The 23,932-nt window shown below is 32.0% G+C and overlaps 6 protein-coding genes across 7 annotated transcripts; 2 read left to right on the forward strand and 4 right to left on the reverse strand.

The window, feature by feature from the left end:
• Positions 1 to 14: 14 nt before the first annotated feature.
• Positions 15 to 9,658, reverse strand: LOC123014855 (suppressor of cytokine signaling 5). 2 transcript variants are annotated; one of them, XM_044414143.1, is made up of 4 exons: positions 9,469 to 9,658; positions 5,596 to 6,207; positions 2,501 to 2,838; positions 15 to 582 (listed from the first exon to the last, which is right to left on the reverse strand). In XM_044414143.1, exons 2-4 carry the CDS (start codon positions 6,135 to 6,137, stop codon positions 104 to 106), a joined length of 1,359 nt encoding a protein of 452 aa, XP_044270078.1. In that variant the 5' UTR covers positions 6,138 to 6,207; positions 9,469 to 9,658; the 3' UTR covers positions 15 to 103. The 2 variants fall into 2 exon arrangements, with proteins under 2 accessions (XP_044270078.1, XP_044270079.1); XM_044414144.1 differs by lacking the exon at positions 9,469 to 9,658 and adding an exon at positions 8,741 to 8,874.
• Positions 9,659 to 9,711: 53 nt separating this feature from the next.
• Positions 9,712 to 17,278, reverse strand: LOC123014805 (zinc finger protein 271-like). The gene is made up of 15 exons (XM_044414082.1): positions 16,838 to 17,278; positions 16,475 to 16,790; positions 16,273 to 16,429; positions 15,446 to 16,222; positions 14,521 to 14,903; positions 14,329 to 14,474; positions 14,057 to 14,278; positions 11,226 to 11,256; positions 11,070 to 11,173; positions 10,700 to 11,028; positions 10,478 to 10,653; positions 10,261 to 10,429; positions 10,061 to 10,222; positions 9,865 to 10,011; positions 9,712 to 9,819 (listed from the first exon to the last, which is right to left on the reverse strand). The coding sequence occupies exons 1-15, from the start codon at positions 16,964 to 16,966 to the stop codon at positions 9,744 to 9,746; spliced, it is 3,324 nt and encodes a 1,107-aa protein (XP_044270017.1). The 5' UTR covers positions 16,967 to 17,278; the 3' UTR covers positions 9,712 to 9,743.
• On the forward strand, positions 11,180 to 12,625 carry LOC123014371 (peroxisomal biogenesis factor 3). Its single transcript, XM_044413446.1, has 3 exons — positions 11,180 to 11,950; positions 11,997 to 12,173; positions 12,226 to 12,625. The coding sequence occupies exons 1-3, from the start codon at positions 11,414 to 11,416 to the stop codon at positions 12,544 to 12,546; spliced, it is 1,035 nt and encodes a 344-aa protein (XP_044269381.1). The 5' UTR covers positions 11,180 to 11,413; the 3' UTR covers positions 12,547 to 12,625.
• Positions 12,638 to 13,748, reverse strand: LOC123014370 (E3 ubiquitin-protein ligase E3D). Its single transcript, XM_044413445.1, has one exon. The coding sequence runs from the start codon at positions 13,746 to 13,748 to the stop codon at positions 12,669 to 12,671; it is 1,080 nt and encodes a 359-aa protein (XP_044269380.1). The 3' UTR covers positions 12,638 to 12,668.
• LOC123014372 (m7GpppX diphosphatase-like) lies at positions 13,751 to 14,886 on the reverse strand. Its single transcript, XM_044413447.1, has 4 exons — positions 14,521 to 14,886; positions 14,329 to 14,474; positions 14,057 to 14,278; positions 13,751 to 14,005 (listed from the first exon to the last, which is right to left on the reverse strand). Exons 1-4 carry the CDS (start codon positions 14,867 to 14,869, stop codon positions 13,751 to 13,753), a joined length of 972 nt encoding a protein of 323 aa, XP_044269382.1. The 5' UTR covers positions 14,870 to 14,886.
• Positions 14,894 to 15,441, forward strand: LOC123014373 (serine palmitoyltransferase small subunit A). The gene is made up of 2 exons (XM_044413448.1): positions 14,894 to 15,085; positions 15,203 to 15,441. Exons 1-2 carry the CDS (start codon positions 14,986 to 14,988, stop codon positions 15,361 to 15,363), a joined length of 261 nt encoding a protein of 86 aa, XP_044269383.1. The 5' UTR covers positions 14,894 to 14,985; the 3' UTR covers positions 15,364 to 15,441.
• Positions 17,279 to 23,932: the final 6,654 nt, after the last annotated feature.

Here is a 23,932-nt window from a genome sequence, read left to right on the forward strand (position 1 = left end):
ATTCCATTTTTGAGATCACCTTATTGCACAATATCCTCCGACTCATGCAAATCTCCAATTAAACGAAAAAAAAAAAAACAGATGTACAACAATAACACACTGATTACGAAGATACTTTCCTCAAATCTAGCCACTGCATGTCATCATCAAACCTTTCCACTCTCACTTTCTGTCTATAATGGTACTCTTTGAGATAACTCTTCAACGTCTTAGGCAATTGCAACAGATTAATGTTATCATAAGTCAACCGATTAACGATCGTCGCTCTGCACAAATGTTGCAACGAAAACGTGAAGTTCCTGTGCAAAGGCCATGTGAGCATCGGCTCGAAAAACATGCAACTACTCGGATCTTTGTAATGTTCGATAAGGCCACAAACTGTGTCAGACGTGTAGACGCCGGGGTCGTGCGAATCGAAACTGAACTTGTGATTCCACTGTTCTATCCTTGCATGCAACGACCGCCCGTATTTGCGGAAAGACACGCTGAAAAGGAACTCTTCCTGGGCGGAGTCACGAAGGAGGAAAGTACCTTCGGGTTTACCGTCAAGCAACCTCTCCGCCTCGTAACGGTCCATTTTACCTATCAAAAAAAAAAATGTTAAACATAAAATACAAATTTTAGCCCAGTGAAATTAGATAAATCGGTGGAAAAAAATCCTAGTTGGAATTTTTTTAAACGCTTTTTTTACACTTGTGTAGACATATATCAAAAGTCCCCGAAGGTGGGGGGCGAGCTCGAGAATGGGGAGGAGGTTAAAGGTGTCTTTTTTTGTTTTTTTTTTTTTGCTTATATCTCAGAAATTATCACTCCTATAGGTTTTTATCTTCTTATCAAAACTCAAGCTTACAAAATTTCCTACAAAAACAGTCCTTTGCATTTTTGTTGTAGGAATAACCGTAAGCGTTATAGGGCAGACAAAAAAACATCATTTAAAAAAATGTGCTTTATCTGCATTTAAAACAGAATTAGTCTTGTAATTTGAAAAAAACTGACAGTAAATTGAATTTACTGGGTCCAATACTTCATTAAAGGAAGGGGGAGTAACGAGGGTCTATAAATACAAACTCATCGTTTATTTAATTTATGCAGAATTTTCTGTAGAAGTCTATTTCTGCATCAAAATTTTCTACAAAAATGGTCCTATTCATTTTTGTCGTAGGACTAACCGTAGGCTTCAAAAGTTTGGAGTCTACATTAAATTGCAATAAAAATCCTTTGAAACACATTTCATTAGTATATGGTAAGAATTTATTTGTGTAGAGCGTTCCCCAACTAAGCTAGTCTGCCTGAAAGGTGACTCGGGTGTAAGCATTTAAACGGAGATATAAATAAAAATTTTGGATGAAAGAGAGAATCAATCTGTAAGGGGGTTAAATGGGGTGTAAATGTTTAAACAATATAAACATAAAATTCTTTAGAGGTGTAAAGGGGCAATAAAATCAGATTTTTCGAAAATTAATACGATGTACACATTTAAAGGGATATAAAAACATTAAATTTAGAAAATATGATCCTTAGAGAGTGTAGAAGTGCACTTTTCTAATTTTAATGAAATAAAATAGAGTTTAAACGCTTAAAAACAAAATTAGAAACATGAAGTTTCGAATTTTGAAAGTGCAGAAGTGCACTTAGACGACACTTTATGAAAATCAACATTTAATATTTATCCATAAACATAGCCCATGCGAAGAAGGAGACTACTATAACTGAATCCTATACATAACATAGGTAATTATCTAGCTTTATAGAGTACCTAAGCCTATGGAATGGTTTTGTGAACGGGCTTTTTCCCATTTTATATCAGAAATACACGTGAACAAAGTCGCAGGCAAATGCTAGTTCAGCATATAAGGATGACTCGGAAGACTTGATAGACCCTCGTGGCACCTTCTAATAAACTGTTGGATCCAATATATTCAATTTACTGTAAGCTTTATTTAAATCATCGATATTAAATCATCTATTTATTAATATTGTATTGAACAAGATTGTAAATCGGTTTTGAATGTTTAAGTTGAAGACGAAGATACAACATATCAGGACGACTCGAAAGACTTTATAGACTATCTAATGAAGTGTTGCACCCAATAAATTCAATTTGCTTTCAGTTTTTTCAAATCACAAGATTAATTCTGTTTTAAATGCGGATAAAGCACATTTTTTTAAATGATGTTTCTTGTCAGCCCTATAACTCGCGTACAGTTAGTCTTACAACAAAAATACAAGGAACCATTTTTATATGAAATTTTGTTGGCTTTAATTTTGATAAGCAGGCAAAAACCGTTAGGAGTAATAGTTTCCGAGATATAAACAAAAAAAGACACCTTTAGCCCCCTCTCCCTCCAGGAGCTCGCCCCACACCTTCGGGGACTTTTGATATATGTCTACCCAAGAAAAAGAAAGCGTTTAAAAAAAATCCAACTCTCTAGGATTTTTTTCCCACCAATCGCCCTATTTTTGTCTAATTTGACTGGGCTATTTGTAAATCTAGTCTTACCCCAGTAAAAACTGCATTTGGTGATTTCCAATAGATCAGGTACGAGACAATGGATGAAGTCAACCTGAGTATGACAGCCGGCGATGGTGTCCAAAGGACATGACCGGAGAGTCACGTGGTTTTGGAAAAGAGCCCGCAGCGAGTCGACGGTCAGGTCTGGAGGGCAGACCAGCTGCAGCCTCCTTGGCACTTGACCTCCTTCCGAGTCCATGTCGGAACACAAAAGTTGCACCCTTCGGACGGGACGGAAGTTCGCAGGGGGGTCCACGCCTTGCTCGATCTCACGGGCGCGTGCTAGCCGAGCAGCTTCATCACAGTCTTCGTGTACAGTACGTATCCTGCAACGAGACACGTTGAGATGATATCCCGAATTGTTATTAACACGAAAATAAACAAGATAAAAATTTTAAACAAATTGAACACTTCAAACAGATAAGATCGTAAATGTTGAAGTATCAACATGAGGCATTTGCGTTTGAAACAATTTCAAGAATTTAGGACGACAAAACAACGAAAAATCTTTATTTCTGTCTAGTGATTGAAAAATTTTACCAATTTTGAACATTATTTTATATAATATTCCACTGTATCAATAAAAACCTATTCAAAAATGAATAAAACAAAGTTTTTCAATTTCAATTTAAATAATTATTTTATATTATAGTATGTAGACAGTTGACTCAAGTACATTTAAGATAAGAAAAGACTATCTAAAAATGATCTCGATATTTTTTGGAACGAAACTATGCCATATTTTTGTTACATTCAATATGTCAATATAAAAATCAGTTTCGCTGTGTCACACGATTTTATCACAATTTCAGAATTCTGACGTGGCGGTAGACTTAAAAAAATATCATCGAATTTTACTACATTCCTCGTAAAAAAACGCAAAACATTGATAACAAATAAATATACAATAAATCCATGTTGTTTTGTTCTAATCTCTTGTCACATTTGGGTACAATGTATTGTGTGTTATAAAGATCTAATAAGTATCTACTAATACCAACCTTTTTTTTTAAAGTAGTTCTAAATTTTATACTTCTACAATTTTCTCCAATACTAATATCTTACACTGTTTCTATGTTGTATTTAAGTTCTTATGTTCTCGCTAATATATGCTCTTTTATAAAATACGTCATCAATCACATCATATTTTAAAAGTAACACTTATCTTGGCATTTTGTCAATTTTAACAAGTTTCTTTATAACAATTTTTGAATTTACCAAAATTTCTGATCCAATATTAATGGTGGATCCCTACCGGTCGCTTGAATTTAAATTTAATTAAATTTAAATTTTAATTTGATTTTAAAATTTCTATAAAACTCTTGTTGTCTTAATAGCTATTAAATGGTACTACAGCCGTTGTTGACATATTGTCACGGAGAGCATCATTTTACACTTCAAATTGCATCCAAATTATGCAGAGTAATTATAATAATAACAATCAACAATCTTATTATAGAATTTTTTGTTAGCTAAAATCATATCCGGTTGCAGTATTGCAAAAAGCACAATGAAATAAAGTTATTTTACAATGTTGGATTTTTGTGCATTTTATTAAAACTAATATCCACACAGTAAAATAACACTCATTAACAAAATAAAAACAAGGCGATAATAATAAATGCACAGTAGAAAAACGATATAATTTTTATAATATGTACTTTACACTGCACTAATTATTTTTTCGAAAGTAATTATTTAGTTTATGCAACTGCTTAGAAGAATAATGAATAATACAAAAGAAATTCCAATAATAAATAATATTCTTACACATACATTGCTTTATGTAACCGAGACTGAAAATATGTTCCCTAACTTTTATGTTATTTTACTAATTGTGATTAGAGTTATTTTGAACCTTTGTTATTTTTACTGAGCAAATTGGATGCACTTTTATACTGAACAAATTACAATAAAATATTATGCGTGCTTTACTTATCATGTAATATTTTTATTGTGCAAAATATTATATTATAATGACCATTTATAGTTTCTTATCGTCCAAAAATTAATTAAATGAACATTTATCATTTTATACTAAACAAAATAAAATTGTTTATTGAACGTTTTATAACTACCCATTTAAAAACTCGAATATTAAGTAATAATTAATAATATATAATGTGTAAAGAGAACAATTCAAACAAAAAATACAGGGGATGCGCCAGAACTCGCGCCCCAGAGAAAAAAATGCCATGTAAGGTAAGATACCAGAAACATAGAATTTCGAAGCTATGAGAGTTTAAATTTTGCACTTTGACTATTTATTTCTGTTGGAAAAATAATTTACCAAGTTTTTTGCTACAGGCTAGCAAAAGAGGCAACAAGGAAGCTGTATCCTAAATTGTAACTCTGTTTAATGTTATTTATGGTTTTTATTGTCAATTTTTTTTACCTTTACTAAATAGATTTTTTTTAATATTTTTTCCATGTTCCTCGTATTTTATATTACTTTATTTTTCTCTAGGGCGCGAGTTCTGACACACTCTGTAAATTCTAAATGTCTTAGCTAAATCTCCACAGCCAAATACATATTTCCCTTATTTGTAAAACAAAAAAAAAAAAATTATTGGTGAAAGCCAAGTAGGGTGCCATTTTAAAAATTAATAAAGTTTGCAAAACTCACAAATATCTATATATAATTTCCAAAAAATTCATTTTTGAAAAACGATCACATTTTCATAGTACCTTAGTATAATCTTTTTTGTTCAAATTATGTGGAAATTTAGCTGAAGCTAAATGTGATTTATCTAAATATGTAATTAGTTGGTGAATTTTAAAAAAAACACACTTTGTTATTATTTGTAAACTGGAATTCTGTAGAGATTGCAATAAAACTTGAAGGTTACAATGATAACCCGTAACAACGTGATCTCATATTGTCGTATAAAAAATATAAAACATTGATGAGCCTGCTAACTTTTAATTAAAAATAATTTACAATCATTTTAAAAGAAAAAGACGAATTATATTGCCTATTTAGTATTGCAAAACCATTGTAAAAAATCTAATTTCTTTGTGGATTTCTTAATAAAGGACAAATTATAATTAAAAATAGTAATATTTTCTTTATAGACTCTTACCAATGCATATCCCACTGTCCGATACACAAACAGCTCGAATTCCTCGAGATTCCATAAATTCCCTTAACCCCTTCACCCTCCTCATTCTCATTCTGTACCTCTTCCCTATTTTCCTCCTCATTCGACTGATCTACTATTTCATTCGTCCTTTCATTATCCTCACTTGCAAACACAGTTCCAGGCCCTGCTTCGTGCTCCTCCGTCCTTCTATAACACGTGCACTTGCAACAATTCGTGCTCTCTTCGACGAAGGCCACTTTCGGTTCTTTTTTAGCGCAATTGAATTTGATTCCCCATTTCGGTGACTTCTTAGTGATTTCTTTACTGGTGCCAGCACCCGAAGAAGTGGACGGTGTGATTTGATTCGATTTCTTGTTGCGTTTCGACCGGCCTCGACGCAAATTCAGACCGAGTGAAGTCAAACTGATTTTGATTTTCTTATCTTTGGGTGAACATTCCGAATTACTGCTATCACTTTCTTGCGACGGTTCCGACTTGTCGCAGTTGCATTTCTCGATGCTGGAACTGCTACTTGAGTCCATTTTTTCAGAGATCGGGAGCACAAACGGATGTTGTTACATCGCACTCGCTAATGAACTGACTGAATGATCACTGAAATTAAACGAAATTGTTACGATAAGGTGATGGAAATGGTAGGTAGTAAGAAAGCGATAATATCGGTTTTTCGCTTATCTTTCATTGATAACTGACAATTATCGTAAATTTTTGGATTTGTGGGATTTATGGCGGTGCAGATAACGGGTTTATCTTTTCTGAAAAATGGATAATTGCACGAAAAAGTAACCTTGAAATAGCTATAAATACACTCTTTTTAAACAGACTTATTTTTAGCACTTATTTTAAATAGTCAGCATATTTAAGTGCCAGTTTCTTCCATAATTATCGACATTGGCAATAACGGAATTTTTAAATATTGCGTGCCATGCAAAACCTCGGTTTTTAACAATATTTAATAAAAAAAACTTCATACGTAAACCTTTATTAATCTTAATACATTAACTCCCATATAATTTTTTTAATAGTAATTAATCACTAAATATTTCACCTAAACTGCTTACCCTATTTTTTATAACTTTAGCGATTTAAAAAAATATACATTGAGCGGCAAAATTATGGAATAATCTTGTTTATTAAAACTAAAAATATTTTGTTTTGACAAAATGCTCAAACAGATCAATTTTATTTTTAAAAATACACAATATTCAACTTGATATTTTAAAATTTTTGTTTTTGTTGATGTAATTTCAATTTTACAATGATTATTTTTCGAAAACTTTCTGTAATATCTAAAATATTGGTGTTGTCATTTCGACAATTAAAAGATCCATCAAATTAGTTAAAAAAATTAGAAGTTCCATAAAAAAATGTCAATGACGTCATTACTCAAAAACCGAAAAGTTTAAAATACATACATTACAACAAGTTGAAAATTCTGTATTTTTTTGCCGAGCATTTTTGTCAAAACAAATTATTTTCAGTTTTAATAAATAAGATTATTTCATATTTTTTCCGCTCACTGTATACTATTTCACATATGTTATTGTATGATACAAATTGTAACAGAAATAAGTACAGTTGGAGACAAAATACTTTGGTCGTCAATGTCACTTGAGTGACACTAAATGGTAAAGCATGCTTTAGGACTGTTAACCTTATTTTTAGTTACTGTCAAGTTCTATGTACATATTTTTGATAGGAAAATATAATAGCTGTCATTAATTTGAAATTGTCATTTATTTTAACGTTAAAGGTTGAATTACATTAAAGTGTCAGAAAAGTGACGACCAAAGTATTTTGTCTCCAACTGTACATTAATTTCAATCAGTAATAAAAAAGTTCACAAGCAATATTTTTTTCAAAATTTTTAAAACTACCATCAAACCAAGGCCTCTTAACATTTAAAAAGAACACCAAAACACAAACTATTTTTTTTTCTTTTCACGTGTGTATCAACTGGTCGATATGAAATTAATTTTGATGCCCTATTTCCTGTAGCTCTTATCTTTAATGTAAGTCAACGATAAGCGTCCCTTAAAAGACATTTTCTCTGTAACCATGGCCTCAAAAATAAATACTTGAAAGGTTTAAACTAATCTGATAAAAAACACATTTCCTGTTAGAAGTTTGATCTACAATACTTATTATCTCTCTAACGGAATACAAGTTAAGACGTCCTGTGTAGGCTACACATCCTGATTATTCCAATTAATTATTACTAGTTTTTTGCTTGTTACAACTTAGATTTTTACATAACGAACTTGTTCTTACATAATCGAGTCGTAAATCAAAATAATGGACAAGAAAATATGACCGATGTTACAGAAAAATTAAAAATGACTTTATTTACGTAAAAAATAGCGGCAATGTCAATGTTACATGCAAAACAAGTGCAAGATTATCATAATCAACGACCGTTACAATGTTCATTCATTCGTAATTATTTTGTTTTCGTGCTGTAATTTAACGATATTTCTCGCGATATTTATAATTATGCATCGATAGCTACAACATTTATTAACCTTTTGTAGTATGGCAAAAATTGCAGTGATTTACGTCGTAAAATAATAACACGGCAAACAATAAATAGACTATGAATTTATCAATTTTTAATATAATTATTATTTTGATATGATATAAAATAAAGCAAGGGATTGACAAAGTGCAAATTGTTGATATTATCCAAACACACTTTTATGTGAAAATAATAAACGCTTGAGTTATGTGGCAAAAACATACCATTGTGTGCCAAATATTTACCCAAAAAATATTGATGCACGAAATAACTTTCGTTTACTTTGTTGGTGTCGTATTTATTGAATCAACTAACGCCAGTTCTTCTAATTTAAACTTTAAATGGTGAATACAATGCACAACAACATTTTTGATCCTTTAAAACACGAAGCACTTAAGAGGTCAAATGTATTCGAAGTAATGAACTTATTTATCCGAATAATTTTATCTCCAACATTTTTCTTGGAACTGAATCCGGCTTCAAAATAGATTTATTTACTACCTGCTCGCCCATTAATATTCACAACATTGCCTGTCCTGTCCTGTGAAGATATTCATTTACGTCTTTATTCTCGTGTGACTAATCTAATATAATAAATATAAATATACATACGTCCTCAATTAAAAAACAGAAGTCTAGCACTAAACTCAATAACAATGTGTTTATGGCACTTTACAGCTTTGATTAGTCTCGAAACCGCAAAGAGATATGGAGACCGACAATAAACTTGTCCCGACTTGTTAATACTTGCAGAGATAAATAAGCTGAGACGGAATAAAATTTATTGGGGGCGCAGTAGATAAAAAAGTTCAAAACTATAGAAAATCTTGTAGTAATAAATAGTAATAAAATTGACAATATAAACATGATTAGTACACTGGAAAGTAGGTATTTAGGTGGCTTCCTTACAGTTTTTACAGAAAAGTTAGAAAATACTCAAGGTAATTATACAGAGGAGGCAACAGGTGTTTTAGTGAAACAAAATTAACTCATTAGAGGTGTAAACAAACAAAAATTAGTAACGGTAGTTTTGGTAATTACATTAAGTGAAATTGCGTTTTAATTAAACGAAATTTTATCCATTAATTGGGGGAATTTTTAAAGAACTGCACCATGCAAAGATGCACTTTATGAATGGGAAATTTATTGTGGACGTAGTAAAATTTTCCGCCATTTTGACTCGAATCTGATAAATTTACGGGATGGATAAAATATTTCATTCATATTTGACCCGATATTACCATCTTTTTCTACACTTATTCTTATCAAAACAATATTTACGATGATAACAGTAATCTTATTTCAATGAATGAAAGAAAAACAAATTACGTCATACATACCTTATTGAATGGGTTGGGCACTGTTTTTTTTTCGATTACAAAGCGTCCGTTAAGCACACAACAAGTATTTATATTTATTTTAGTGATCTAATTCTACTCTTCAATAACTTTCTTGTTTGCACAACCCGTTTTAAAATTTTTTGATAAATTGTGAAAGAAAATTGACATGGCAGCCATCATGTAAAACCAGTACCAACCAAACGAGTGCAAATAACAAATCCCCTAACTAATTCAAACATGAGCAAACTTTTAATTTTCTTTATTTTTAAAACATTTTATTCACAAGAAGACACATTTTCTTCGTTTGTATGAACCGGCAGGTGTTTCATCAAGCCGCTTTTATTCGCAAAACTAAAAATAATAATTAGTACAATTATTTAAACAATTATGACTCACCTAGTGCTACGCTTGTGAACTTTTTTGTGTTTTTCTAAACTCGAAGATTGCGTAAACCTCTTATCACATAAATCGCAAGCGTACGGCTTCTCACCCGTGTGCACTCTCAAATGCTTTGTTAAATTCGCATTTTGAATAAAACTTTTCCTGTAAAAACCGCAGTCACATCTGTTTTTATGCAAAGATTTATAATTACGAGCAATAGTTGCACTTGAACGGTCTCTCGCCACTATGAATCATGAGGTGCGTTTTAAGAGACCTTGGGTCAGCAAATGTTTTATCACAGTCAGGACATGCGAGAGGTCTTTCCCCTGTGTGTTTCCGCACGTGCACTTTCAGGTAATAAGGTTCTGAAAACCTACGAAAAATTATAAAATTTTGCTAAGTTTTTATTACCCTTGTCCACATTCTTCACATATGTGTCTTTTTTCACGTGGAATGCCCGAATGACGGCGCAAATGCTTAACTAGGGCGTAAGATTCAGAAAAACTTTTGCTACAAATTTTGCAAACATGTGGTTTTTGAGTTAGGTGTATTTTTAAATGCCGTTTCAAACTTTGCCGACCTGTAACTAATACTGTTAAAATATACAAAGATTTTTTGCCACACAAACCCTTAAATTTTTTTGAACATGCGAGACAACTCAAGTCAGAATTGTGTATTGATCGGTGGATTTTCAAGTCATTTTCTTGATTGAAAGAGTGACTACAGTTGTCACACTGAAATGGCAAGGGGGGCGGCAAAGGCTCATCCAAAAATGATATAAAATCCTCTTGTATATGTGCTTCTCTAAAGAATTTTGTTAAAAAAGAATCAAACGTGTAAAACACAATACCCTTCTGAAAAATCAGCTGCATTTTCATCGTTTTTAAGTAAATCTGTAATTTGGTTAAAAATCTCATTCCTTCGTAAGTCATCACTAGAGTCTAATGAACTTTCTTGAGTGTGACAATCCTCTGGATGATTTTTTAATGTAAAAGTTTGTTTCTCTTGAGATTCGTTAGAAAATAAAGGTTGTTGGCCCGAATTATTTTTTGTTAAAGCCTTTTCTAAAACAGATTCAGATTTTTTGCACAGTTGCTTAAAACTGAAAGACTTTTCTAGCATTTCGAAGCAAGTTTGACAAATTTGGTCAGGTAAGCCATCATCTTCAAAAACCTTTAACTGATATTTTAGAAATAAGTAAACGGTTGTATCCTACTTACTTTGCAAAAATTGCAATAAATTAGCATTTCAGCGGCTTTGGAGTGATATAGAGGCGTTAAATTACTCTCACTTTGTAAACAAGTGCGGCAAACAGCATTAAAATCTAATAAGTTTATTTCTAATTAATGCAATGTTCAACACAATTTCTAAAATACCTGGCAGAACAGTTACATCTGAATTCATATTTCATAAACTTTAATTATCTTCTTAAAAAAATAAAAATAAGTAAATTTCATTCGTAAAATTAACCTATAACCTCGAAGTGTCAAAATTTGACGTAAAATTTGTGGTTATGTTATTGCAAACCTTTGATCAAAACATGATCGTTTAGCAATTGATAAAAATGTCCGTGTTTTCCAAAGTGAAGAACTTCTTCAGCCGTCACCGTAATAAATTTATCATCGGTGGCGTCATAATTGGGGGCTCCATATTCCTCACTCGCTACGCCCAACAGAAATTGAGAGAATGGCAAGAAAAAGAAGCACTCGAATTTCTCGACAGGAACAGAAAGCACCAACATTTCGAAAGTATAGGAAGGACGTGCAACCAAACGATTTTAAACCTATCAGTGGCTTTGAATGAAACAATTTCGAGAAACATCAACACTGAAGAAGTCATAGAACGACTTAAAACCAACCCAGAAAATAAATTGGCTCTCTGGAACGAACTGAAAATCCTAGTGTTTAACAAAGCCGCGTGTACCATCTACGCGAATGTCATGCTGGTGGTTACTTTAAAAATTCAGTTGAGTATAATCGGGGGCTATTTGTACAAGGACCCCACGTCGCTCTCTTCAGAAATGCAGGAGAGGTATTTGTCCCTTTGCCAAAACTTGATGGATACAGGGTTTAGTAGGTTAAGCAGATTAGTAGAAACAAATGTGAGTAGAAAAGGTTGGGTTTATTTCCACGAATTTGTATTTTTAGTGTAGGAAAGTGCTAGAGCCTGTTAACTTGACAAAACAGTTGAAATTGAGCGACTTGGAGGCCCTGTTTTGGTCCATTCAAACGGCCGTTGCGACACATAATGACAATCCTGTTGAGAATTTACGTCAATATGTGCTACCAGAGCTCCCAAATTCTAACGGAATATATGAAAAAATGGTAAATTTTAGGTCACTATTAATACGCAGCAGTCATTTAATTACATTTTAAGGTAAAAGAGACAGCGGACCTTCTCAACAGTGATGAAGTTAAAGCCTTAGCGACCCACTGTATCACTAGAGGATTCATGGTTTTAGCAGAACAATTATCTGAATATTACACAAGTAATGGAGTGAAAGAACACGAAAAAGTTCCAGAAGGTGACGAGTTTATGAATCCTTTCAACGTCAAAAAACCAATGGCGAAAGTTTTACCGATAATGAACGGCCTTTTTTCCAAAAAGTCATTACCTGATCAGTTTTTGCAGCAATTAATTGTTTATGAAAAACTACAATTATTGAGCGCAAATGTTTACGAATCGTTTTTAGCATAAATTAATTTCTTTACTTTTAATGTGATTGGGACGTTTTTGTTATGTAATTTTTGTGGTGAATATATTTGATCATATTCTTTTAATGTAGATTAAACATTAAAACACGTTTTTTTCTAGAAAATTTATTTTTCGTGTTCATACATCATTAAATACGAAATAAAAAAATTATTAGATTCACTAAATTCCTGTGGAAATATTTTATTGAATTTGTAGAGATGCTTCAAAATCTCAACAGTCATAGGTTTGGAAATATCAACACTCACAACATTGCTGTCTTCCATCCACTTTTTAACAGTTTCGTTCTTATTGTTTTCATATTTAAACAACACTTTAGCCACTTTATAATCTTTCACCCCAAGCTGTACATTTAACTGTTTTTCTAAAATCCAGAGAAGGATGTAATCGTTTTGTTTTTTACCGCTTTGGCAACAGAGAACAATTTTTGCGGTATTGAAAAGAATGCTGTTTAAAATTTCCCTTAAAGCAATTAAAGTATCACTAAGTGGGGACGTACTATGAACCATGGTTTCATCCTTGAACGCGACTGTGTTGAACCAAAATTTGAAAGTTTCGGAATTTTTCAACAGCCCTAACCACGAGAGACACCTCTTACAAACCACCAATTTCTCAGTTTCTAAAACATTATGCACCAATTGTTTGCTTAAATGACAGTAACAAGATCCATAGAAAACATCGGATTCTTTGGGATTTAAAACAGCAACATTGGAGCTGCCATGAGAGTGACAAAACCAGTCACTGGAGTCGGAATTTTCCGACGGTAAGGGTAAAATGCGTTCAAACTTCACATTTTCGCTTAAATTATGTGAACAATTCTTACACTGAATTACGTACTCCATTGAGACATTTAGAAAAATATTTTCGAGGTTTGTGTGCACATTTGAACCTACGGTTCTTAAAACTTCCGTTTTGAAACTGCCCCAATCGTCTGAACTGTTGACAGTAGCAAAACGAAACGAAATGTATGTTTGCGTAACAATTAACGAGCTTAACGAATTCACAACAATTTTTAAATTCTTGCAACAAACAGTATGAACGTGTTCATCAACAATAATCTGAAAATTGTCCTCATTGAGGGATATTTTGCTGACCTCAATGGGTGATATTAAATTGATTACAACATTAACAGACTGCAAACGCGGCCTGATTTCTAAAATTACAGTTTTGTAAATATTTTTGTCCATGACTAAACTTTAAGTTTTTTGTACAAATTATCGTTTTCCCTGACGACAAACGGTAGAGTCACTTTTTGGTAATAATCTGGCAACAATTCAATGTTACTTATTACATTAGATAATAAGTGAGCCCTTTCGGCCAAAATTCCAGGTGCTTCATGTTTTATATAAGTAAAATGTACATGTAGATGGTAAAATGATGGTTGGTAATGCAGATATATTCTCAGTTGGGTGCCATCAAGTCCATACTTTGAATTGATGGCTTCCTAAAACATACAAAAATTGATATTACATAATTACGTTTTGTAACAACTTACAATGCCCTTCTTTTGTATATTTTTGAGTAATGGCAAGTGGGCCCCTGTTAGATCCCGCAGCGATTTAATATCACGCTTGTGGACAACAGCTAACAAATAAAGTGTGTCAACTTCACCATTCCACTTCAAGTCAGGTAGTAAAATAAAGCCTGTGTTTGGATCCGAGTCTTCAAAAACTATTCTATCAGACTCTGATTTGCGTTCCAAAATGTTGTAAACCCACTAAAACACTTGCATTACATTTGAAAGCAACAAAACGTATTTAAACATACGGCTAAATCAAACTGCTGTGAAGTGATATGAGGCAAGACAATTTTTTGATAAATTTCCGGAGTTTCGTCAATGATGCAACAATTCTGTTGCGAATACTTCACAAAATGCTCTTCAGTGGCCGGATGTATAATCGTGGCTTTAATTGCTACAAAACACACTCATCATTTGAAAAAAATGAGGTTATGTCATACAGTTGAGGTTAATTTTAGGGAAATAATTGTAATTTCCGTAAATGTCGTTATGAAACACTTTTTCCAATGAACTATACTTTGTAAAATAGTCACTGTCTTCTTTGAGATTCTCCTCGGCAAAAGCTGTTTTCTCTAGAAGCACTAAAGCGTCCCCATTTTTGGAGGCGAACTTTCCTTTAAGGCACACAGTTTTTCGGTTTGTATTATTGTGTAGGACTTTTTCTAATTGAAATGTTGACAAGTCTGCGAGGGTTTCATGAATGCCGTCTTTACATTTTTCAGAGTTTTCGTCCAATTTTGGTTTTTTGGAAGGAGAACAATCAATGACGCCATCGCTCAAGGTGGCCATTTTGTTAGTTAGTTTAGCAGGGCCGACAATTTTTCTCAAAGTTACTAGATTTGACAAGTGCAAGTGTTTAACCTCAAAATTCGTGTCGTCTTTAAAAGGGTTTTAAGTGGAAAAAAATGGGAAAAGGCATTGTTGGGTTCATAAATTATTGGTATTTTCGGTACCTTCTGGTCACCGAATTGTATATGGTCGAAAAATGGGAGAGAGTAATGTTTCGTATCCTTTTTAGAAAAATTGGGTTGTGGTACTTGTAGTTTGTTTAGATTACAAATACCTTGGGTGTTTATCACCACTCATAAATTTCTGGGTATTATTCCTTAATAATAATTTCAGACATTGTAATTTTGTTGTTATTGTCGCTACTTTCCCTTTTTAATACAACTGTTATTCTTGGACTTGTGTCTTGGGTGACCCAAATGATTTTCTTTCAAAGCTATTTTGTCGAAACTAATGAACAACATTCCCCAAATGAAGCAATACATGGCGAGTTGTAACACCATAACCAAAGACGTATTATAAACATACTTTTATTTATATCTGCACATGTTACAATAAAATAATATAAACAGTTATTACTTTTTTAGATTTTTGTCATGCATATGAATTTTTCTGTGAGTAGACAAGGAACTATAATGTGCAAACGACTTGTTACAAACTGTGCAAGTGTACGGTTTCTCCCCTGTATGAATAGTCATATGAGAGCTTAAAATCCTCGCATTACTAAAGGCTTTATTACACGTGCTGCATACATGATTTTTCTCCCCTGTGTGCGACTTCATGTGCGCCGATAAATGAGACGACATTCGATATTGCTTAAAACACAAAGTACACGAATAAGGCCTCTCCCCCGTATGTATCCTCATATGTATTGCCAAATCCCCCGATCTCGCCACTTTTTTCCCACAAACGCTACAAACAAACCTCTTCTCGCCCGTGTGCGTCATCATATGAGCAGAAAGTGTTGAACTTGAACTGAACGATTTGTAACACTGTTGGCACTGGTAAGGCCTTTCCCCCGTGTGTGACCTCATATGAATGGCCAAATTATGGGAATAAATAAAAGTTTTGCCACAAGAGGAACACACGTAAGGCCGTTCAGCAGTATGAGTCCTCTTGTGTGTTGTGAGAACAAAAGAGTGGGCAAAGCTTTTCCCACAGGTATTACACGTGTATGGTTTTTTGCCAGTGTGGGTTTTCATGTGGCTGTTTAAGCCTCTAGGGTCGGCGAAGGCTTTGGAACATACTGTGCAAGTCAAGGGTTTTTCTCCAGTGTGGACTCTTATGTGGATTGTTAGGTCATTAGCGCCGTAAAAACTTTTACCACAAGTAGGGCAATTGTGATTTTTCTTTAACCTACAAACATGAGTTAGATTTATGTTTCTTTTTGAATATGATTGGGTTACTTGTGTGTCCTCATGTGCCTTTTTAATAATTTTATATCGGTGAATTCTTTTTTGCACTTGTTGCATATGTGGTAATTATCACCGATATGATAAGATTCCATGTGGTTTTTTTCTTCGTTCTTGCGTAAAGTTTGACTACATAACTTGCACTCAATATCTGCAACTTATAAATGAAACCTTGAATTGTTAATTTTTTAATTACCTTCTAATTCATTTAAATTTTTAACTGTGACGTCGGCAAAGTAGGAATGATCATTAAGATTATCTTGAGAATTGGTGAAATATTCTTTATCATCATCTCTAATTGTTTCAGGTGATGGTTCATCAGCATTGCTACACTCATCATAATTATCTAAAACGGCCATTTTCTCTTTATCGTCCTTTAGTAAAGAGTTTTGGACAATGTTTCTTAAAGTCTGGTCACTGTTTTCGCATAATAATTTAAAGGAATAAGCCTCAGTGGCTCTGCTTATACATGATTCACAAATAAATTCTGGTAAACCGTCTCCAGATTGTAGCTACAATTTTAATAATTAATTGAAAATCAATTAAAAATGTAACTTACTTGTATTGAGGTACATTCTTTTAACATCTTATCAACAGACAAACTAAAAATATCTTTCAATTCAACATTCTCAACAAGACAAGTGCGACAAACATTGCTGAAATTGTTAACACTTATGCCACTGTCCATTGTCTAACGATATTTAATAAGGTAAGATATAGATAGTGACAGATTTTGAATAAATATTACTGAACAATAGCTTTAAACCAGTTCAATTAACAAAATGTGGCAAAAACATGGAATAAGAGAGATAAAACAAAACTTCAATTACTTAACCTCAAAAATCGACAATTGACAACTGACCTGAAGGTCGTACGATATGCTGAAAACGCGAAATTTTAAATTGAAGAACCGGGGGACTTTATGCATAAGTTACAATGCTTTTAATTAATGCTTGTGTTGAATGTTATTAAGTTATGATTCTTTTATTTGCACAGACAAAAAATAATACTTTTATAATAAAAAATAAAAAAGTAAGATATTGATAGGCAACCCACAATTTAAATAAGGATATTTAGGATTTTCCACATACAACTCTAATTACAAGCTGGATAAATTGTTATTATTTGACCCGGCAAAAGACGAAGAAACAATTTGGCAGACAATCATTCAAAACAGAATCCTCTGACAAATAATTTCCACAACTTTTACACTCCACTCAGGCAAGATTCACCATTAATTGCTATCAAGTACCTAATGATGTTGATGAATTGTTTGAAATGAGATTAATGTAAGAAAAACACGTTAAATTCCCTAATCTAGCTTCATTACAGATCTTTCCCTTTGCAACTTAATAATTAAGTTATTAGTGTTGATGTTATTAAAATGAATTTTGTTAATATTAAGTCATGTCCTAACAATATTCCAAGTTTTTTAAAGAACTGCTTTTTGAAATTAAATAATAATTATAATATTATTTAATTATCACAATTTTATAATTATTATTATTTTTCAGTTTTTCGTACCAGGTGAATAACGGTATGGAACCAAACGTTTTTTGTTTAATCTATATTTATTTGTTAAAAATAGTTATTTATTATACAAGACGATAAAGAAATTGTTTATTTACGAGTGAAAACGTTCAGTTTACGAGTGACGAAGAAACGAGTGGACTTTTTTCACGAGTAGATAAACAATCTATATCGTCGTGTATAATAATTCGTTTTATTTTGTACTCACATACCAGAATTTCTTAAATATAAACAGTAGATAAAAATTACTTTATTTCACTAGACGATAAAAGACTACTTAATCTACTAAAATTAGTTGATAAAAATAAACAGTAAATAAAAATTACTTTGTTTCACCAGACGATGAATGAGTACTTTATTTACTGAAATTAGTTGATAATTTTTTTTTTAATGGCAACCCACTATAAAATCTTTTTTCAAAAAAACTATAAACTAAAAATTACTTATCTACAGTCGAATTAAAAAAAAAGTGATCGGTATTTTGGCATAAATTTAATTATTTAATTATTATTTAATAGTTTTTGAAGTAACATTGTCGACCACTTTTTTTAAATTTGACTACATTTTATTCAATTTTTATCTTCATATAAGTCACCAATTGGAAGAAATTAAAAACAAAACAAAAGTGTATGTACAAAACACAATCACTTATAGGTCTTATAGCACTTTAATTTTTATTAATTATTAATTTCTGGAAGCAAATGATTTTTTTAAAAAGTGCTTGAACTCTCAATTTTTGTTCACTTGTATGTGTTATATTTATAATAATAATATGTATGTAAAATGTGCTGTTATTTGTTATAATTTTATTATATGGTACATTTTATGTAATTATCTATTTTATTTTATTAATAATGATGTGCAAAATTGGTTGAAAAACATGATATTTACAAAATTTATATAATATAGGTAATTAAGTACATACATATTAATTTATAGATGAAGAAATGATGTAGATAGTCAATCCTAGCGAAAATAATTCGAATTCAATTTGTATTCCTCGTATAGGGAGTAATATTTCATACAATTTAGCTGAAATTCACACCGAATATTTATTTCTACAAACTGATTTTGTCGTAACGTGTGAACGAATACAAAAAAAAAAACTCCAACATGCTGGAAAAACGGATATCTGCTATATTGAAAGTATCTGTATCCGAATATTTCCCGACAAAAACGTACTCGTTAACGGTCAATTAGACTAAGTGGGAAATATGTGAACGGATAACTTCATTATCGACTTACTGCCATGTTAATGGCCACGTTGGTTTGTGAAAAAAGGCCAATATGAATCTGGAAGTAATTTATGCCATTTGCAACTGAATTTAAAATGCTAATCTGGTGTCAATTTTTGCTTGCCAAATTGGAAATTTGCAAACGTTACTCAAAATTTGAAATGGAAATTCATTAACACACCAAATAGTAGAATACCTACACCTGTGCAACGCATTATAAGTAACTGTTATGACCTAACAGCTTGAAAATTGCAATCTGCGTGTCGGCAGTGCCCCAAAATGGTCATCTCTGAAATTATCAAATGGAAAAAATAATTTCAAAACAATCTAAATAAATGCTTATTGTTATTTAAGAAAAGTGAATTGCACCGGGTGGTAAAAAACAAATATCAATTTTTGCATTCGGAGTGAAAATTATTTTGGTTACAAACATTTATCAACTAGAAAAGTTAATAATTTTTAATAAGTTTAAATCGAAGCTACTTATTTATATAAATTTAAAAAGAAGAACGATTTAAACACGGATTAAAAGTACCGTATGTACCATAATGCATGATAACAAAATGTTTCTTGTATTGAGTTTTTTTAGTTGATGTAAATGTCATTTCTTTGTTTTTTTATAGTAATTGTAATTTGGCAGGTATAATTTTTAATCCATTGTCTCCGAAAAAGCAAAAACACAAAATGCTTGAAATAGCACGTTTTGTAGATGTGAGGATTCGTTTTTATTCTAACCACCCAGTACTTAAGAAATCAATTTTAGCATTTTTAGGTAGCATCCTATGTTTCTGGACAATTTTACTTTTCTATTATAAATACGAAACATCAAGAACGGTAAGGACATTTTTGTCCATTGAAACAATTATTGTCAGAGATCGGTAACTTGTTAATTTTTGTTATAAAATAACTAACAGTAGATATTTACGTAGCTAAGTTAGCTTTTACTAGACGAGTAAGCAAATACCAGGAAGAGTCGTAGACGAGTCTCTAGTAGCTTACGAGGCCAGTAAAAGCACTCTCCGGACGGGACGTGGTGCGTACAATATTTTTTTTTGCATAGTGATTATGAAAGTTGAAATTTCATTACGATTAATCGTATAGAAATTAGAAAGTTATACTTTTTTAAACGATTTTCTATAGTTATATTGGGTGCGCCAGAACTCGCGCACTCGAAGTTATGAGGGTTTAAACTTTACACTTTGACTCTATTAATTTCTGTTGGAAAAATAATTTTCCAAGTTTTTTTTTGCTATAGGCTATTAAAAGAGGAAACAAGGAAGCTGTATCCTAAATTGTGACTCTGTTCAATGTCATTTGTGGCTTTTATTGGCAAAATTTTTGTCCCTTTACTAAATAATTGTAAAAAAACATATACAAGATTATCAGTATCATTAAATAGATATAAAAAAATGTCAAATGTCAAAAAATAAATGTCAAAATTAGATAGAATTTTTTAAACATTTTTTTCATGTTCCTGGTATCTTACCTTACTTGAAAATTTTCTCTGGGGCGCGAGTTCTGGCGCAGCCTGTATATAAAAATTTCGAAGTTATGAGAGTTTAAATTTTACACTTTGACTCTAGTTATTTCTGTTGGAAAATAGTATATTAAAGTACAAGTTGCAGAAGGTATCCATTCAAGCACAAATTTGAAATTCCGAAACGAGCCCCGCGAAGCGGCGAGTTGAGGAACAAATGAGTGCTTGAAGAACCTTCTGCAACAAGTGCTTTATACTATTTTTTCTATTTCGCCGCTTTATATCATTTTATAAATTAAAAAACGAAATTTTTTTTTTCTAGAGAATTTTGCGACGGTTGGCGACATTTATGTGTGGAATAATTTTAGACGGCTGTAAAAAATAAAAATAATTCTTATTTTCACATTTGGAAATGAATTGTGAAAAAAGTCCGTCACTAAAATTAAATTACCGCGAACGACTTATTCGCAAATGACGTCATTTGGGTGCTGGAATAGTCTTATTCTAACACCGAAATAGAAAAATACTTTTCCAGTTTTTTTTTGCTACAAGCTATTAAAAGAGGAAACAGGGAAGCTGTAACCTAAATTGTATCTCTGTTTAATGTTATTTGTGGCTTTTATTGACGAAATTTTTGTGTTCCTGGTATCTTATCTTACTAGAATTTTTTCTCTGGGGCGCGAGTTCTGACGCACCTTGTATGTCTATAGTTAGTTCTATAAGTTTTTATTGAGTTCGTTACAAAGAGCTCGCGATACATTACGATTTGATTTATTAAATTGATATCTTTTTGGTTTTTCTGGTTCTTGGGGTTATCACTATGCAAAAAAATGTTGTGTACAACTCGTTTTGAAAGTCCTTTTATGCATTCTTTCGGGCAGAGCCCTCGTTAATCAACTGCAAATTCGTGAAAAAAAGTTTGACTTTCAAAAGTAGTTGTACAAATAACTATTTTTTGTAATCGTAAATTTTTCACTTTTAACAAAAGAATTTATTGTTTTAAAATCTGCGGTAGGCTTTGAAGTAATAATATTGCCCGTGTCTTACCTCAACAATCAGTCAACAAAAATTTTTCAATTGTAATTACAACGTTTGGGTTTACAATTTGTTGTAAATTTCGTATTGACGAAAGTGATTTAGAGTGTGACAATAACATTAACCATGCCACTAAAGCGTATTGTGACAATTTGCTACCTTCTGTGTCGCGAGAAAGGTATGGAAAAGTTTGGTGGATTTCAATTTCTTGTTTTTACAGGACTGGTAAAACCATATTCAGCGGACTATTCCGGTAAAATAGTAGTTTCCAGGTTGAAAATTATTAAAGTAAGGTGTTCATTACAGTATGATTTCAAAAAAAAATTACTTACCGTTCTAGAAAAATACTTTGGCGACGACTATGAATACTTCAACCTATTGTCTTGGAAACAGACAAATAAAGTTTAATTGCGCAAAAATGATAAAACTAACCATTATAACACATTTTTTTATAAAAAAATATCATTTATGCACATTTTTTTTTGCTTTGTTTCACTATTAGAAAAACATATCCTAATAAAATAATACATTATTTTATTAGGATATGTTTTTCTAATAGTGAAACAAAGCAAAAAAAAATGTGCATAAATGATATTTTTTTATAAAAAAATGTGTTATAATGGTTAGTTTTATCATTTTTGCGCAATTAAACTTTATTTGTCTGTTTCCAAGACAATAGGTTGAAGTATTCATAGTCGTCGCCAAAGTATTTTTCTAGAACGGTAAGTAATTTTTTTTTGAAATCATATTATTAGGATATGTTTTTCTAATAGTGAAACAAAGCAAAAAAAAATGTGCATAAATGATATTTTTTTATAAAAAAATGTGTTATAATGGTTAGTTTTATCATTTTTGCGCAATTAAACTCCCTGTAGGGTGTTTCACGTAATTTTACGAGGCCTGCGCCTGTAAGATGCAATTAATAATACATATTCCGATACGAACTCGATTACAAATTTTGAAAAATTGGATAATCTTCTCTAGTTTGTTCACCCTTTCAAAAATTACAACGTTTTTGGTTAGTTAGTGATTAAGATAGATAAACTAGAATCATTTTCATGCCGTTTCTTGATAGAACAAATGATAATTGTTTCTGAAAAACTGCAGTTTATGACTATTAATGAAACAGTGATTAGTTTGACAACTACTGTCATGGGTTTCCAAAAATTAAATAGTTAGAAGTGTATTTTTTGTATCCAGTGTTCTGTGACTTTTGTATATTTGGGTGCATACATTAGGCGCGAGCCTCGTAAAGTTATGTGAAACACCCTGTATAGCTAAATAATAAAAATGGTAAAAATCTAATTATAGCTAGATGAAAACCAAATATACGAATTTTTTCAGTTTTTTTTTCGTTTGTGGACATTGTCGTTAATTTAGTGGCGTTTCATGAATTGGGGTTTCCTCTCTGTGCCGATAAATAAAATATCGAATTTTTGTTCTCATTTTTGCGTTGTAACGGCCGACGCAGTCAATAAAACCTGAAATTTTAATGGCGTTTAAATTTACCGTACGTCGATTCAAAAAACTCTCCGACATGTACATAGAATAAAAGTTAACATTAAAATTTCAAATCGATCATTGCATTCATTAATAAAATCATTAAAATGAAATTACTAACACATTTACGTGTGATCAAAATCGCCACAGAATTTTGCAATAAAACTCGCGTGCGGTTTATAACTTCCGAATAGAACGCGCTCTGAAAATTTCAATTTAACGTATTTCGAGCATATTTGTTCAGAATGTGAGACCGCCCGTTTCTTCAGCTGGGCGTATGGAGCGGTCTTAACGCTCGGGGATGCAGAATCTCTTAGCTATTAAGAAACAAAAATAGTGTTTGCGTTATCTCCATCGAGTGCTTTATATGCGAGACCCAAGGGTTCAGCAGCCCTGCAAAGTGTGACTTATGGAGGTAAAATCAATACCAAATCTGTTTCGAATAGGCCGAATCTGCCGCCGAAATAAGGGCCCTAATTTGCATATTTTACCCAGAGGCACATCCTCAAACCTACTCCTACACGACTAATATGCTTACCTCTTCTTATTTCAAATTAATCAACCGACGAATGTTATTGTAAGCCCCACCTGTGATGATGGCAATTTCGCCTATCTCGACAAAGGCAGCCCCAGATCAAATATCGTTATTCCGCTAAATTATGCCAAACAAACACTAAGTTTATGAATTAATTATTATTATTATTACTTACGAGATATTGAACATTGCTAATTAAAATTTTATTTTCTTTTCAATTATTTTTTGAAATTTGTTAATCCGCAAGCATAACTTAGAAAAAGATAGTAAACCTGCGGTTTGAAATTGTGTATGCTTTTTCATAAGCTGCCGTCAAAGTTCAAGATTATTCTAACAGAAGTA

The sequence above is a fragment of the Tribolium madens genome, unplaced genomic scaffold, assembly GCF_015345945.1.
Source record: "Tribolium madens isolate multiple individuals breed KSU strain unplaced genomic scaffold, Tmad_KSU_1.1 Scaffold_97;HRSCAF=244;Tcas5.2_LG3a, whole genome shotgun sequence".
Classification (NCBI taxonomy): domain Eukaryota; kingdom Metazoa; phylum Arthropoda; class Insecta; order Coleoptera; family Tenebrionidae; genus Tribolium; species Tribolium madens.

What these genes read in the sequence shown, in the direction of transcription:
- LOC123014855 (XM_044414143.1), bottom strand. Translation starts at nt 6,137, where the DNA reads ATGGACTCAAGTAGCAGTTCCAGCATCGAGAAATGCAACTGCGACAAG. An exon ending in GGACAGTGGGATATGCATTG is followed by an intron (nt 2,839 to 5,595) that starts GTAAGAGTCTAT and finishes GTCTCGTTGCAG; the next exon opens with GATACGTACTGTACACGAAG. An exon ending in CAAATGCAGTTTTTACTGGG is followed by an intron (nt 583 to 2,500) that starts GTAAGACTAGAT and finishes TTTTTTTGATAG; the next exon opens with GTAAAATGGACCGTTACGAG.
- LOC123014371 (XM_044413446.1), top strand. Translation starts at nt 11,414, where the DNA reads ATGTCCGTGTTTTCCAAAGTGAAGAACTTCTTCAGCCGTCACCGTAAT. An exon ending in GCAGATTAGTAGAAACAAAT is followed by an intron (nt 11,951 to 11,996) that starts GTGAGTAGAAAA and finishes TTGTATTTTTAG; the next exon opens with TGTAGGAAAGTGCTAGAGCC. An exon ending in ACGGAATATATGAAAAAATG is followed by an intron (nt 12,174 to 12,225) that starts GTAAATTTTAGG and finishes TTACATTTTAAG; the next exon opens with GTAAAAGAGACAGCGGACCT.
- LOC123014370 (XM_044413445.1), bottom strand. Translation starts at nt 13,748, where the DNA reads ATGGACAAAAATATTTACAAAACTGTAATTTTAGAAATCAGGCCGCGT.
- LOC123014372 (XM_044413447.1), bottom strand. Translation starts at nt 14,869, where the DNA reads ATGGCCACCTTGAGCGATGGCGTCATTGATTGTTCTCCTTCCAAAAAA. An exon ending in CCCTAAAATTAACCTCAACT is followed by an intron (nt 14,475 to 14,520) that starts GTATGACATAAC and finishes TGTGTTTTGTAG; the next exon opens with CAATTAAAGCCACGATTATA. An exon ending in CACAGCAGTTTGATTTAGCC is followed by an intron (nt 14,279 to 14,328) that starts GTATGTTTAAAT and finishes CAAGTGTTTTAG; the next exon opens with TGGGTTTACAACATTTTGGA.
- LOC123014373 (XM_044413448.1), top strand. Translation starts at nt 14,986, where the DNA reads ATGGGAAAAGGCATTGTTGGGTTCATAAATTATTGGTATTTTCGGTAC. An exon ending in ATGGGAGAGAGTAATGTTTC is followed by an intron (nt 15,086 to 15,202) that starts GTATCCTTTTTA and finishes TAATAATTTCAG; the next exon opens with ACATTGTAATTTTGTTGTTA.
- LOC123014805 (XM_044414082.1), bottom strand. Translation starts at nt 16,966, where the DNA reads ATGGACAGTGGCATAAGTGTTAACAATTTCAGCAATGTTTGTCGCACT. An exon ending in CATGACAAAAATCTAAAAAA is followed by an intron (nt 14,904 to 15,445) that starts GTAATAACTGTT and finishes AGTAACTTTGAG; the next exon opens with AAAAATTGTCGGCCCTGCTA. An exon ending in GTTCACAAGCGTAGCACTAG is followed by an intron (nt 9,820 to 9,864) that starts GTGAGTCATAAT and finishes TATTATTTTTAG; the next exon opens with TTTTGCGAATAAAAGCGGCT.